The sequence below is a fragment of the Anoplopoma fimbria genome, chromosome 9, assembly GCF_027596085.1.
Source record: "Anoplopoma fimbria isolate UVic2021 breed Golden Eagle Sablefish chromosome 9, Afim_UVic_2022, whole genome shotgun sequence".
NCBI classification, from domain to species: Eukaryota; Metazoa; Chordata; class Actinopteri; order Perciformes; family Anoplopomatidae; genus Anoplopoma; species Anoplopoma fimbria.
This window is the reverse complement of record NC_072457.1, coordinates 3317646-3330061: the sequence shown is the minus strand read 5'-3', so window position 1 is coordinate 3330061 and position 12416 is coordinate 3317646. Positions and strand designations below refer to the sequence as shown.

Below are 12416 nucleotides of genomic sequence, written 5' to 3'. Positions count from 1 at the left end.
GTATAATAATAAATAATAAAATAAAATAATTCATATTAAATAAATAAATACACCTATATACATACCCATCCCGGAAAGACTGTGCATACATACTGATTTTTTGTTTTGTTTTGCTTGTTTAGTCTATACAATATCAGAACATACTTTAAATGACCCATCACAAGTTCTTTGCTTGGTCAAAAATATTTTATTTAAAATGATTAAAAACAAGGAAAAAGCAGCAAATACTCACTTTTGAGAAGCTTGAGCCGGTAAAAGTTGGTTTTGTTTTGTTTTGCTTGGAAAATGAACTGATTATCAAAGTTTTCGATCAAAATTTCTCTCCAATTGATTAAGTGTTTCTGTACTAATGCCAATATCTCTGTGATTTGGGAATATCAGCTGACGATATCGGCCTCGTTGACATATCAGTCTGGCTCCAGGTGACACAGTTACATCGTTCCATATTCTATTTGGGGGATGCTTTTATTCAAAGTGCTTTTCAGCACGGCCAATCCCTGCGGAGTCGACAGTGTTGAAGCCAAACAACACTCGTACACTCCTATGCATGTACATACATACACACACACACTAACACATATGAATACACACACTCACAGGCACTCTATGGATATCCATGTTGACATGTTGTGTACGGACTCATGCTGCATGGATGCACACTCAGAGGACAAACGCACACGTTCCAAACCGACTCCTCTGCTAATGATGGTTTCTTTTCGCTCTGCCCTCCTCATGTCATGCTCTCTGCGACCGTCCCAAGGCGTCTCAACAACAACGACCTCTCCGTGCTGGAGGCCACCGGAGCCTTCAAGGGCCTGTCGCAGCTCAAGAAAATGTAGGTCACTCAGAAAAAAAAAAAAAAAAAAACCCTCAACAATGACGAAATACCTGTTAAACCATCAAAGGGAAACTTCTAGGAGATCTCATTGTCTCGCCTTAAAAGGATAGTTTGGATGTTTTGAAGTGTGGTTGTTTGATGGTACTTCTTCATAGTCAGAGTATTACTACAGTAGATGGAGTTTGGAGAAAAAGGAAGAAGTACCAGACTCAAAAATGTGTTTTAGCCACCTAAAAATCTATATAGCAGTTTGAGTGCTCTCAAAGTCACCAGACTCCTTTAACAAAAACAGTAATTTTACCTCACGTGTGTTGCTAGGCTACCACTGCCTTAATCGGTTAGTTTATTCGTGTAATTGTGTGACTTTGGTGTTTTTAAAGATATAGTTCAGATTTAACAGAGTCACATAAAAACACAAACAAACTAACCAATCGAGGCAGCGGTAGAACAGCAACTACTGTGTTCTGCGAGGTAAAAATGCTGTTTTTATCAATAGAGTGTGGTGGCTTTGATGAGAGCTTTGAGTAAAACTGTGAAAATATTTTAAATATAATGTACATTTCAACTGATATTGATTATTTTAGGTGTGTAAAATAAGTCCACAGCAGTACATTGCTTTGCTCCTGTGCTGGTTCTCCTATCTGTTTCTACAAACTCCATCTACTGTAGTAACACACTGACTATGGAGATACCACACTTCAAAAATATCCGAACTATCCCTTTAATCGCATTAAAGAGGTTCAGATCAAACTACTCTAATGTATAATGTTTTCCCTCGAACAGGACATGGAGAAAGTACTCAAAACCGTTACAAGAGTCCTTATTAATTGATTAATTTCAACACTAGAAACCATATCTCCCCAAATGTTTAGTGCTGACATTTAACCAGGTTGACATTCTCTCTTGTCTCTTAGTGATCATAATTGAGTTGGAATTGGAACAGAGCTGTGAAAAACCCCGGGCTGCAGAAAACTATTTAATCCTCCTTCCTTCTTTCCAGTAACTTGAGCAACAACAAGATCTCAGAGATCGAGGACGGGGCCTTTGACGGCGCCTCCTCAGCGATGGAGCTTCACCTGACAGCCAACCACCTGGAGTCTGTGAGAGGAAGCATGTTTAAAGGCATGGAGGGGCTACGCATGCTGTGAGTCCGCTTCACACTCCTCCTGTAGTCCAGACCTTAATTTAAGAATCAAAAAAAAAAAAATATATATATATTACAATCAATACTTTAAATGATGAAGGCACTTGCAAATGACAAGGTAGGACAAAATGTAAACGGTACTTTAGGTGTTTCACATTTAGCTCTTTACTTAAGATTTCATTTAACTTTTTTTTTTTTCTTTTTACTGGCTAGATATTATGAGAGAATTTATAAATGTTGAATTTAAATAACTAAAACTAACTTAAATTAACTAAAATGTAACTAAAATGTACTAAAAAAGCATTGACATAAAACACCATTATTAAGATATTAAGCTAATGCTGATCTATAGAGGAAACCATTGAGGTTTTGCCTTATTTGCAATGAAATACACAGAAATACATAGAGTTAACTAGATTAAAACAAAAAGAGGACGATACTCAGTGAAAACAATGGCACGCTGATGTGACGTGGTTTGAGATCAACGTCTTAATTTGTCCAGGTGAAGTGAATGTGTAATAATTCCATGTGTTTGGTGAACAAAAGCTAAATTCAGAAGTTCAGAATAAATCTGCAGAACCTAAAGAATAAGACAGTTAGTGGTCCGGTCCAGTTTAGAAGTTATACAGGGAGGTGAATGTCTGATTAAAGGTTAATTGGACGAAAAGATTAAGGTGTTTATCTCATAAGGGGACCAACCAACTTTGTACCACATGGAATAAAGTTTTTCTGGTATATTTTTTTTAAAGTTCACCGCCGTAATGGCCGAGGTCTGTCAGCCGAAGCCTCAGACAGATGCAAAGACATAACTTTGTGTTAATATTCATATTTATATCGTTATGTACTTTTGTACTTTGATGCTTTGGCATTATTGTTTTTTCTATCTCTTATGCCAATAAAGCCACATTAATTTGAATTGCAAGAATGAGAAACAGTTTTTATAAAGTTATAAGTGAGTAAAATGTAGGACTCATAGATTGAAGTTTACCGCTATTTTTTCATATGAAAGAACTTAAAAAATTACTATTTACTGGACATAATGTAGGAAATATGATGGTAAAATATAATAAAGCACTTATAAAAGTGGATTTACCAATAAAATTACTAATGGCTTATAAAGACTATAAATCTGAATATGTGTGTGTGTGTGTGTGTGTGTGTGTGTGTGTGTGTGTGTGTGTGTGTGTGTGTGTGTGTGTGTGTGTGTGTGTGTGTGTGTGTGTGTGTGTGTGTGTGTGTGTGTGTGTGTGTGTGTGTGTGTGCAGGATGCTGAGGAACAACAAGATCAGCTGCATCCACAACGGCAGCTTCACGGGTCTGAGCAACGTCAGGCTGCTCTCCCTCTACGACAACCAGCTGAGCACCATCCTACCCGGAGCCTTCGACACGCTGCCCAACCTGTCCACGCTGTGAGGGACACACACACACACACACACACACACACACACACACACACACACACCTACATACACACTACACATTGTTTCTTTGTGTCCTCATCTAAATCTCCTCCCTCCATCAGGAATCTTCTGGCCAACCCGTTTAACTGTGACTGCCGTCTCTCCTGGTTCGGGGCATGGCTTCGGAGCCGGCGGATCGTGACGGGGAATCCTCGCTGCCAAGGCCCCGCCTTCCTCCGAGAGATCCCTCTGCAGGACGTGGCCGTACCAGACTTCCGCTGCGATGATGGTACGACACACACACACACACACACACACACACACACACACACACACACACACACACACACACATACCTTTCAATCACTGTAACATCAATCTACACAGGAGCAAGTAGACAGGGGTGAAAAAGAAAACACATGGGGTCCAACATTCCTGGAAAACCTGGAAAACAGTTCTAGTCTTTGAAAAAACTTTAGAGAAAAAGTCGAATGTCCTGGAAAATAAATTTAACATTCACCTTTTTTCACTGTAGCTGAGAATAAACTACTAGTCTATCAATCTATGAGAGCTCAACATCAACAGAATAACCATCTGAAAGGGTCAAAGTGACGTCACATGGCTGTATGTGGAGGTGGGATGGCGTGACATAAAGTTGCTTTTTTCTCAACTTGTTTTAAACGTTTGGAACGTCTTTTAAATCAGACTTCAATCAGAAGAACATATTAGTGTGTTACTCCTTTACGTCATATCAGCTACATCATCACTACAAAATATGAAATATGGAGTTTTTTCATGATAGCAGCAATATCATGCCTCATGTACGATGTCACCTCAATGAACTTAAAGTACTCTGTGCCTCCATCTCCGTCCCGTCTGTTCAGGTTCTGTCCTGGAGGACAGCAGCTGTGGTCCGGGGCCGCAGTGTCCCAGTCAGTGCACCTGTATGGACACAGTGGTCCGCTGCAGCAACAAACACCTGCAGGCTCTGCCCAGAGGACTCCCCCGCAACGTCACCGAGCTGTGAGTCTGGGAAAAAAAACAAACGTATCAACTTCTTTTGACTCTGTTTGCGTTTCACATTACATGCCCGTTTAGACCTTACTTGCTCATTCCCTTGGCTCTCCAGCTTTAGTTCCAAAAATCAGAACAAACCACAGTGATGCCCAAAGACTGGGTCAAGACCCATAGAAGGGTCTCAGGAGATTTTATTTTTGTCCCCCAAAAAAGTTGCAGAATTTCTTGCATAGTCTTTTCTTTAGCATTTCAATGTAGCCTAGTGTACATTCAATGTAGCCTAGTGTACGTTCTATGTAGCCTAGTGTACATTCTATGTAGCCTAGTGTACATTCTATGTAGCCTAGTGTACATTCTATGTAGCGTAGTTTCTAGTTCTAGTGTTACGTTCTATGTAGCCTAGTGTACGTTCTATGTAGCCTAGTGTACATTCTATGTAGCCTAGTGTACGTTCTATGTAGCCTAGTGTACATTCTATGTAGCCTAGTGTACATTCTATGTAGCCTAGTGTACGTTCTATGTAGCCTAGTGTACGTTCTATGTAGCCTAGTGTACGTTCTATGTAGCCTAGTGTACATTCTATGTAGCGTGTCTGAGGCTTCCTCCCTCAGTCCAAAGACATGCAGCTGAAAATGTGTTTTATAATGCTGTCCATAAGATTGAAAGCTTTTTTTGACCTGTGATAAGCGTTTTGGCCGACCTTGCATTTTCTGTTATTATTAATATTGCCTTGTTAATGTTCTTTTTTTTATGCGCTGTTAAATAAATCAAATCATTTTCCTGCTTAATGAAATCTTAATTAGGTCGAGTAAAACATGTAATCATCAGTAAACATGCTTATTGTGGGTTTTTGATGTAGTTGACAAACAGATACATTTGAATTATACTAGAAAAACATATCTATCAGTGCTCTGATTGTTTAATTAACGTTTTCTTTTATATTTGTGCCACTTCACTTAATTTCATTCATTCAGGAGGAGAAAATCAGGACGCTCTTGACTTTGTGGAGGCATGATTATCTGAGTGGAATGATCTCAGCATTTACTGAATGAAGGATGTTAATTATTATTAAATGCTCTCTCTCTCTTTATCTCTCTCTCTCTCTCTCTCTCTGTCTCTCTTTATCTCTCTGTCTCTCTTTATCTCTCTGTCTCTCTCTTTATCTCTCTGTCTCTCTCTCTTTATCTCTCTGTCTCTCTCTTTCTCTCTCTCTCTCTGTCTCGCTTTCTCTCTTTCTCTCTCTCTCGCTTTCTGTCTCACTCTCTCTCTCTGTCTCTCTCTCTCTCGCTTTCTGTCTCTCTCGCTCTCTTTCTTTCTCTCTCTCTCTCTCTCTCTTTCTCTCTCTTTATCTCTTTATCTATCTCTCTTTATCTCTCTCTGTCTCTCTCTGTCACTCTTTCTCTCTCTGTCTCGCTTTCTCTCTTTCTCTCTCTCTCTCTATCTCTCTCTGTCTCTCTCGCTCTCTTTCTTTCTCTCTCTGTCTCTCTCTCGCTCTCTCTCTCTTTCTCTCTTTCTCTCTCTCTCGTTTTCTGTCTCACTCTCTCTCTCTCTTGCTTTCTGTCTCTCTCTTTCTTTCTCTCTCTGTCTCTCTCGCTCTCTTTCTCACTCTCTCTCGCTCTTTCTCTCTCTTTCTCTCTTTATCTCTCTCTGTCTCTCTCTGTCACTCTTTCTCTCTCTCTCTCTCTCTGTCTCGCTTTCTCTCTTTCTCTCTCTCTCGCTTTCTGTCTCACTCTCTCTCTCTCTTGCTTTCTGTCTCTCTTTCTTTCTCTCTCTGTCTCTCTCGCTCTCTTTCTCTCTCTTTCTCACTCTCTCTCGCTCTTTCTCTCTCTTTATCTCTCTGTCTCTCTCTGTCACTCTTTCTCTCTCTCTCTGTCTCTCTTTCTCTCTCTCTCGCTTTCTGTCTCACTCTCTCTCCCTCTTGCTTTCTGTCTCTCTCTTTCTTTCTCTCTCTGTCTCTCTCGCTCTCTTTCTCTCTTTTTCTCACTCTCTCTCTTTCTCTCTCTCTCTTTCTCTCTCTCTCTCCCCCTCTCTCTTTATCTCTCTCTCTCTCTCTCAGGTATCTGGATGGAAACCAGTTCACCAGTGTTCCTAAGGAGTTGGCCACTTTCAAATACCTGCAGCTTGTGTAAGAGCCACTCGACCAAACACTCTATTCACACTAATCCTCACCCTCCACGAACCCTCAGCCTCGTGTGGAGTCCACTCACCCTCTCTTACAACCACTCTCTGTACATTTAACTGCTATGTACACAAAAATATAAATGCAAAATTATATATATATATAAATATTAAAACACAAAAACAATGACAATGTAATGGAAATAATCGTGCAATAGTGATAATAGAGCTATGAGGCTAAAGTACTCAAATTTACATTTTTTTTAAAACAAAATAGCTAAAAGTTATAAACAACATAACAATCACATAAGAGGGATAATTAGAGTTAAAACAAACTAGGGGAAATGAGGGACCTTAGATATAAAAAGTGCAAAAAGTCCAACACACGACATAGACGTGATTACCCTAAATGTAAAGCTGAGAATCAGAACTTTAAATACATATAGTTAAACTTTTCCATTTTTGTTCATCCTAGATTTTGTCATGATGCACAAGAGCTGCATGTGCAGACAAAACCCATGTGTGTGTTCATAGACACGGCCAGCAGGGGGAGCTGTGGACTGTGTAGTGAAATCTCATTCAGGGAGAGCTTCACGCATTCACATATTTGTCACAAACTCTCTACAAACTGTGTGTCTGTGTGAGAGAATGTGTGTGTGAGTGTTATTATGGAGGGAGAACACAGTATGTGTTATTAGTGGGGACCCCTGGAGTGTATTTTGTGTGTGTGTGTGTGTGTGTGTGTGTGTGTGTGTGTGTGTGTGTGTGTGTGTGTGTGTGTGTGTGTGTGTGTATTGATTCAAATTGACCTTTGCCTCTGCAGAGATCTGAGCAACAATAAAATCAGCTCCCTGTCGGATGACTCCTTCTCCAACATGAGCCAGCTCACCACTCTGTGAGTACACACACACACACACACACACACACACACACACACACACACACACACACACACACACACACAAACATTGTATTTTGTCAAATGTTGAAGGTTTGAAAATCTTTCATGGAAAACTGGCAGCTAATTGTGTGTTCAGCAGCAGTGAGGTGTGTAAATACAGATTGTTGTGTTGTTTTCTCCTCCTGCAGGATCCTCAGCTACAACTCTCTACGCTGCATCCCTCCTCTGGCGCTGGGTGGCCTGCGATCTCTGAGGCTGCTGTGAGCTCTCACACACACACACACACACACACACACACACACACACACACACACACACACACACACACACACACACTATACTTGTCGCTGGCCAAACCACATCACTTGTCGCTTTATTACAACAAGTCATCATCTGTTTTTAAACTTTATCGTCTTTGAGTTTTTTTTTGTTCCACCGACCTTTTTGACCCTCTGCTGTATCCGTCTTACAGCTCTCTCCATGGCAACGACATCTCCGAGCTGCAGCGGGGGATCTTCAGCGACGTGGCCTCCCTGTCTCACCTGTAAGCACTCGAACATACATGGTAGCACACACACATGTGTGAGTGTAACGGACAGAATGAGGTGTGTGTGTGTGTGTGTGTGTGTGTGTGTGTGTGTGTGTGTGTGTGTGTGTGTGTGTGTGTGTGTGTGTGTGTGTGTGTGTGTGTGTGTGTGTGTGTGTGTGTGTGTGTGTTCATCCCCCTCCAGTAAGATCAGGTCCAGTTCTCAGAGAGGGAGTGGTTTCAAGTGGCTGCTCGGTGGATTAAATTAGCTGGAAAGATCCATCGTGTCCCCACAGGTCCATTGATCCGATGTGTGTGTGTGTGTGTGTGTGTGTGTGTGTGTGTGTGTGTGTGTGTGTGTGTGTGTGTGTGTGTGTGTGTGTGTGTGTGTGTGTGTGTGTGTGTGTGTGTGTGTGTGTGTGTGTGTGTGTGTGTGCATATACAGTATAATCATCTTCAGTCAAGCGTGACCAATCTGAGGCTCTACAGTAAGTGTGGAGGAGAGGAGAGATGGATGGTGGAGGGACGGTAGAAGATGAGAGGGAATAAGGAAAGGAGCAGAGGAAGAGGTGACGGATGTCATGTGGAGGGAGTGTTTTAAAAAAAAAAAAAAATCAATTCTGAAATAAAATCCTTCCAATGAGGATAATGAATCTGACTGTAAAATGATCTTGTGTATCTATTTCTAGTGTTTTTGCGTTTGAGGTTTTGTCTCTGATGCCTTTTGGGTTTTTTATTTGTTGAAGTGCAGTCTGATGGTTTATCGTCATATTTAAGCGTAGAAATTCAACATTTCATGGCTTTGTGTAATAACAACAGAAAGCTTTTTATTTGTTACCCCAAAAAATGTTCTTCAGAATAATTTGATCAGAAAACATGATCCCAAAAAAAAAAGAATACTGAAAGTAAAGTCTTGATTTTTATGTTCATTATAATATTTTCCTCAACAAATTAATTGGTAAGAGCTGAGGACTTGGTGTCGTCTTCATCAGAGTTTAGCTAGATTATCTGAAGTAAAATACAATTATTGAGATACTAGAAGTGACTTTATTATAATTCCTCATCGAAAACAGTCAAACTGTGATAAGTAGATTCATTTTTACGATTTAAACAAAGTCACTTAGTTGTAATTATTCGTTAATCTCCGTCCTTCAGATCTCAGCAGAAGAATCAAACCAAACAATAGAAATGGAGAATAAAACTCTGACATTAAGCAGTCATTTAGATAATCTGTAGTTGTGCACTAGAACAGCGATGGGTTAATTCATAACTTCATCATTTACAGCAGCCCAGTCTGACCCATAGTGATCCAGACTGGTCATGTGACCCTTCTGTGAAAGACAGGAAGTGTTTTCCTCCTCATCAATTGTTCCTGATGGAGTTTAATTGACTGAGGAGGATTGAATATTCTCTCATATGACCTTGTTCTCTCTCTCTGTGTGTGTGTGTGTGTGTGTGTGTGTGTGTGTGTGTGTGTGTGTGTGTGTGTGTGTGTGTGTGTGTGTGTGTGTGTGTGTGTGTGTGTGTGTGTGTGCACGACATGACGAGTAATATTTGATCCCACATGTGTCTCTAATAATCTTATCAAGTGAATCAATTGACCCGATCTAAGTGAACATTATTAGCTCCGTGTGTGTGTGTGTGTGTGTGTGTGTGTGTGTGTGTGTGTGTGTGTGTGTGTGTGTGAGGGTGAGTTTATGTGTGTGAGCAGAGCTGTGAGGATTGATAGCTCCACCATGTGGCTTTAAAAAGTAGTTCAGACATTTATTTTCTTTTTCTTTTTCCTTTCTTGCTGTTTCTTTTTCTATTGTTCTCTTTATTTCTCTCTTTCTGCCTCTTCCTGTCTTTAGCTCTGTCTGTCTTTCTTCTTGTCTTTCTCTCTCTCTTAACATTTCTGTCTTCCTGCCTTTTTTTTCTTTTCTTGCCGTCTTTCTTTGTGTCTTTCTCATGGCAGAAAGAACATACTTTCTTTTTCATTTTTGTCTGCTGTCCCTGTCTGTCTCTTTCTTTTTCTTTTCTTTCCATCTTTCTGTCAGTCAGTCTGTCTTTCTTTCTTTCATTCGTTCTTTTTGTCCATCTTATTTTGTTTTTGTCTCTCTGTCTTCTTTCTTTTTCTGGTTCTTTTCTGTCTTCATTTCTTTCTCTCTCTCTCTCTCTGTCTTTGTTTGTTTTTGTTTCTTTCTTTTTCCTTTCTTTACGTCTTTCTTTCTTTCTTTCTGTCTGTCTTAATTTCTATTTATCCGTCTCTCTTTGTTTGCTTGTCTCTTCTTTTCTTTCTTTTTATGGTCCTTTCTCTCTTTCTTTCCATCTTTTACCCTCCCCCTCTTCCCCTCCTCTTCACCTTTTCTCATATGTTTGTTATCCGTCCTCTCATACCTTGACTCCTCTTTTCCATCCCTCCCACCTTTCTTATCCATTTCTTTTACCTTTTTCTTCTTTCTCATCCACCTCTATTTCCTCCTTTCTTTCCTTCCTTCCTCTAATCCTACTTTTCTTTTTTCATTTTCATCTCCTTCCTCTTCCTCCCTCTCTTTTCTTTCCCCCCACCTCTTTAATTAATAAATATCTCACCTCCCATGTTTCTTCCCTTTCTCCTTTCTTTCCTTTTCCCCTTTCTTCCTCCACCAGTAAACCCTCCCCTCCATCAGCCAGTTTGACTCTTTTTCTTATTCCTCCTCATCAGAGCGATCGGAGCGAACCCTCTGTACTGTGACTGCCGTCTGCTGTGGCTGTCGGACTGGGTGAAGAGCGGCTACAAGGAGCCCGGCATCGCCCGCTGTGCCGGGCCGCGCGGGATGGAGGGCAAGCTGCTGCTCACCACTCCGGCCGACCTCTTCCAGTGTCAGGGTAAGCTGGCAGGAAGCCAACCCGACTCAAGCAAACACACACGTGCAAAACTATACATGAAAGAAAAGCCCGGCAGCAGTTTCATGTCTTCAGCACTTGTTTTGATCATTTCTGAACATTTTGTTGCTAGAAAGTGCATCTCAAATCAAAGTGACCTGACATCTAAAACACATTCACATGATTCTTCTGTGGTCCTACAGTAATTGATGATAAACACAGGTTAACAGGCTTTATTTTTTTAATCCTTTGTGATTTTTCTGTTAGTAAAAATTATTTAAAAGAATAAACGCCTACTTAGTGTCGCTTCCCTCCTATATCATATTTAATAAACGGAGGATTCTTAGTCTGTGTGACCTCCATCAGGAGTTGGCTGCTTTCACTCCTACACACCTGTCACAGCTGAAGACGCTGCAGTGAACACTGTCTTCAACTGCGAGGGCCTCAACAAAAGGTTTTACACATTTATCTGAAGAGTTGAACTCTAATTCCCTTGTATTTTGTTTAAGATGCACAAGAACTCAGGCACAGTGCTGGTAATGAGTGCAAGGTCAGAGGGGCTGAAGCTGAAATTATATTTTTACTCATGTGGAAGCAGGTGGCTACAATAAAAGGAGTATTATAAAAGTACATATAAAGAAACTTTATTTCGCAGGTTGATTCAGTTTGTAGGAAATAAAAGATTTGTTATGTTACTTTAAACAAGATTCGGTTATTTATAATTTCCATACAGAGCAACCTTACTAAAGATTATGTATTTATTATAATTGAGGCTGATAGTTACATTTGAGAGTTTAAAAGTATATAGTGTTTTTTAGATTAAATGCATAACCTAAACAAAGGTCTTTGATGAGATGTCCTTGAATGTTTCCAAAAACAACTGCAGGACATTTACAGTTGAAAAATAAACTTATTGCTGGACAAACATATACACTGGGAACACTGTTTATAAATCATCTTAAACAAATCTTTTCTGTGCTGCAAATTCTTACTTAATTATCTGCGGACATTCACAGAGACACTGATAAATCTGGAATATCCACTCTTACGCAGATGATACACCGCTAAATGTTCCAAGTAAATCCAATAATGCTAATTTATAGCGAATCTAACTGATATTAAATTGTAGATGGAAAGCCTGTGGTTAGTGTACAACCCGCTCTACCTCCTGAGCCACAGTCCCAAAAATTACATTTTAATGACAATGATGAATCAGATGTCATTTTATTTGGATACAACAATTCTATTGAAAAATCCTAAGTGCACGTAAAGTTTCTTGAAAAATAAGCATAAAGCCGACTGCTCATAATTGTTTAATATTTGATACAAATATATATTTTTTTAGAGATTTGATGCTTTTTTTAATCCTAAGAAAATGTCAAAAGTGAGAACAACTCTCGTTAGTAGATTCTTCTTCTCTCTCCCCTTCCATACATGCAATTTTAAATTCTTTGCGATTCAAACAAAAGCTCATCAACATATTTTATTATAAGCCATAACATTTCTCATGCCACTTCAACAGTAGGGCTGTAATTTTCATTGAACTCATTGTGCGACTTCTAAAAGAGCAGTGATGAATTATCTCTGTGATCGTACGGAGAGTGATCTTTTATTCAGTGTGTTTTACT

The 12416-nt window shown here is 39.8% G+C and overlaps 1 protein-coding gene across 1 annotated transcript in view; it reads left to right on the top strand.

Annotated features, from left to right (window-relative positions):
- LOC129095255 (slit homolog 1 protein-like) overlaps positions 1-12416 on the top strand; it is a 62618-nt gene that overhangs the window by 40007 nt on the left and 10195 nt on the right. Inside the window, exons 17-26 of the mRNA XM_054603628.1 lie at positions 761-835; positions 1839-1982; positions 3248-3391; positions 3505-3671; positions 4267-4405; positions 6456-6524; positions 7341-7412; positions 7607-7678; positions 7891-7962; positions 10628-10791. Coding sequence (XP_054459603.1) covers positions 761-835; positions 1839-1982; positions 3248-3391; positions 3505-3671; positions 4267-4405; positions 6456-6524; positions 7341-7412; positions 7607-7678; positions 7891-7962; positions 10628-10791 — 1118 coding nt within the window. The remainder of the gene's footprint in view (positions 1-760; positions 836-1838; positions 1983-3247; positions 3392-3504; positions 3672-4266; positions 4406-6455; positions 6525-7340; positions 7413-7606; positions 7679-7890; positions 7963-10627; positions 10792-12416) is intronic.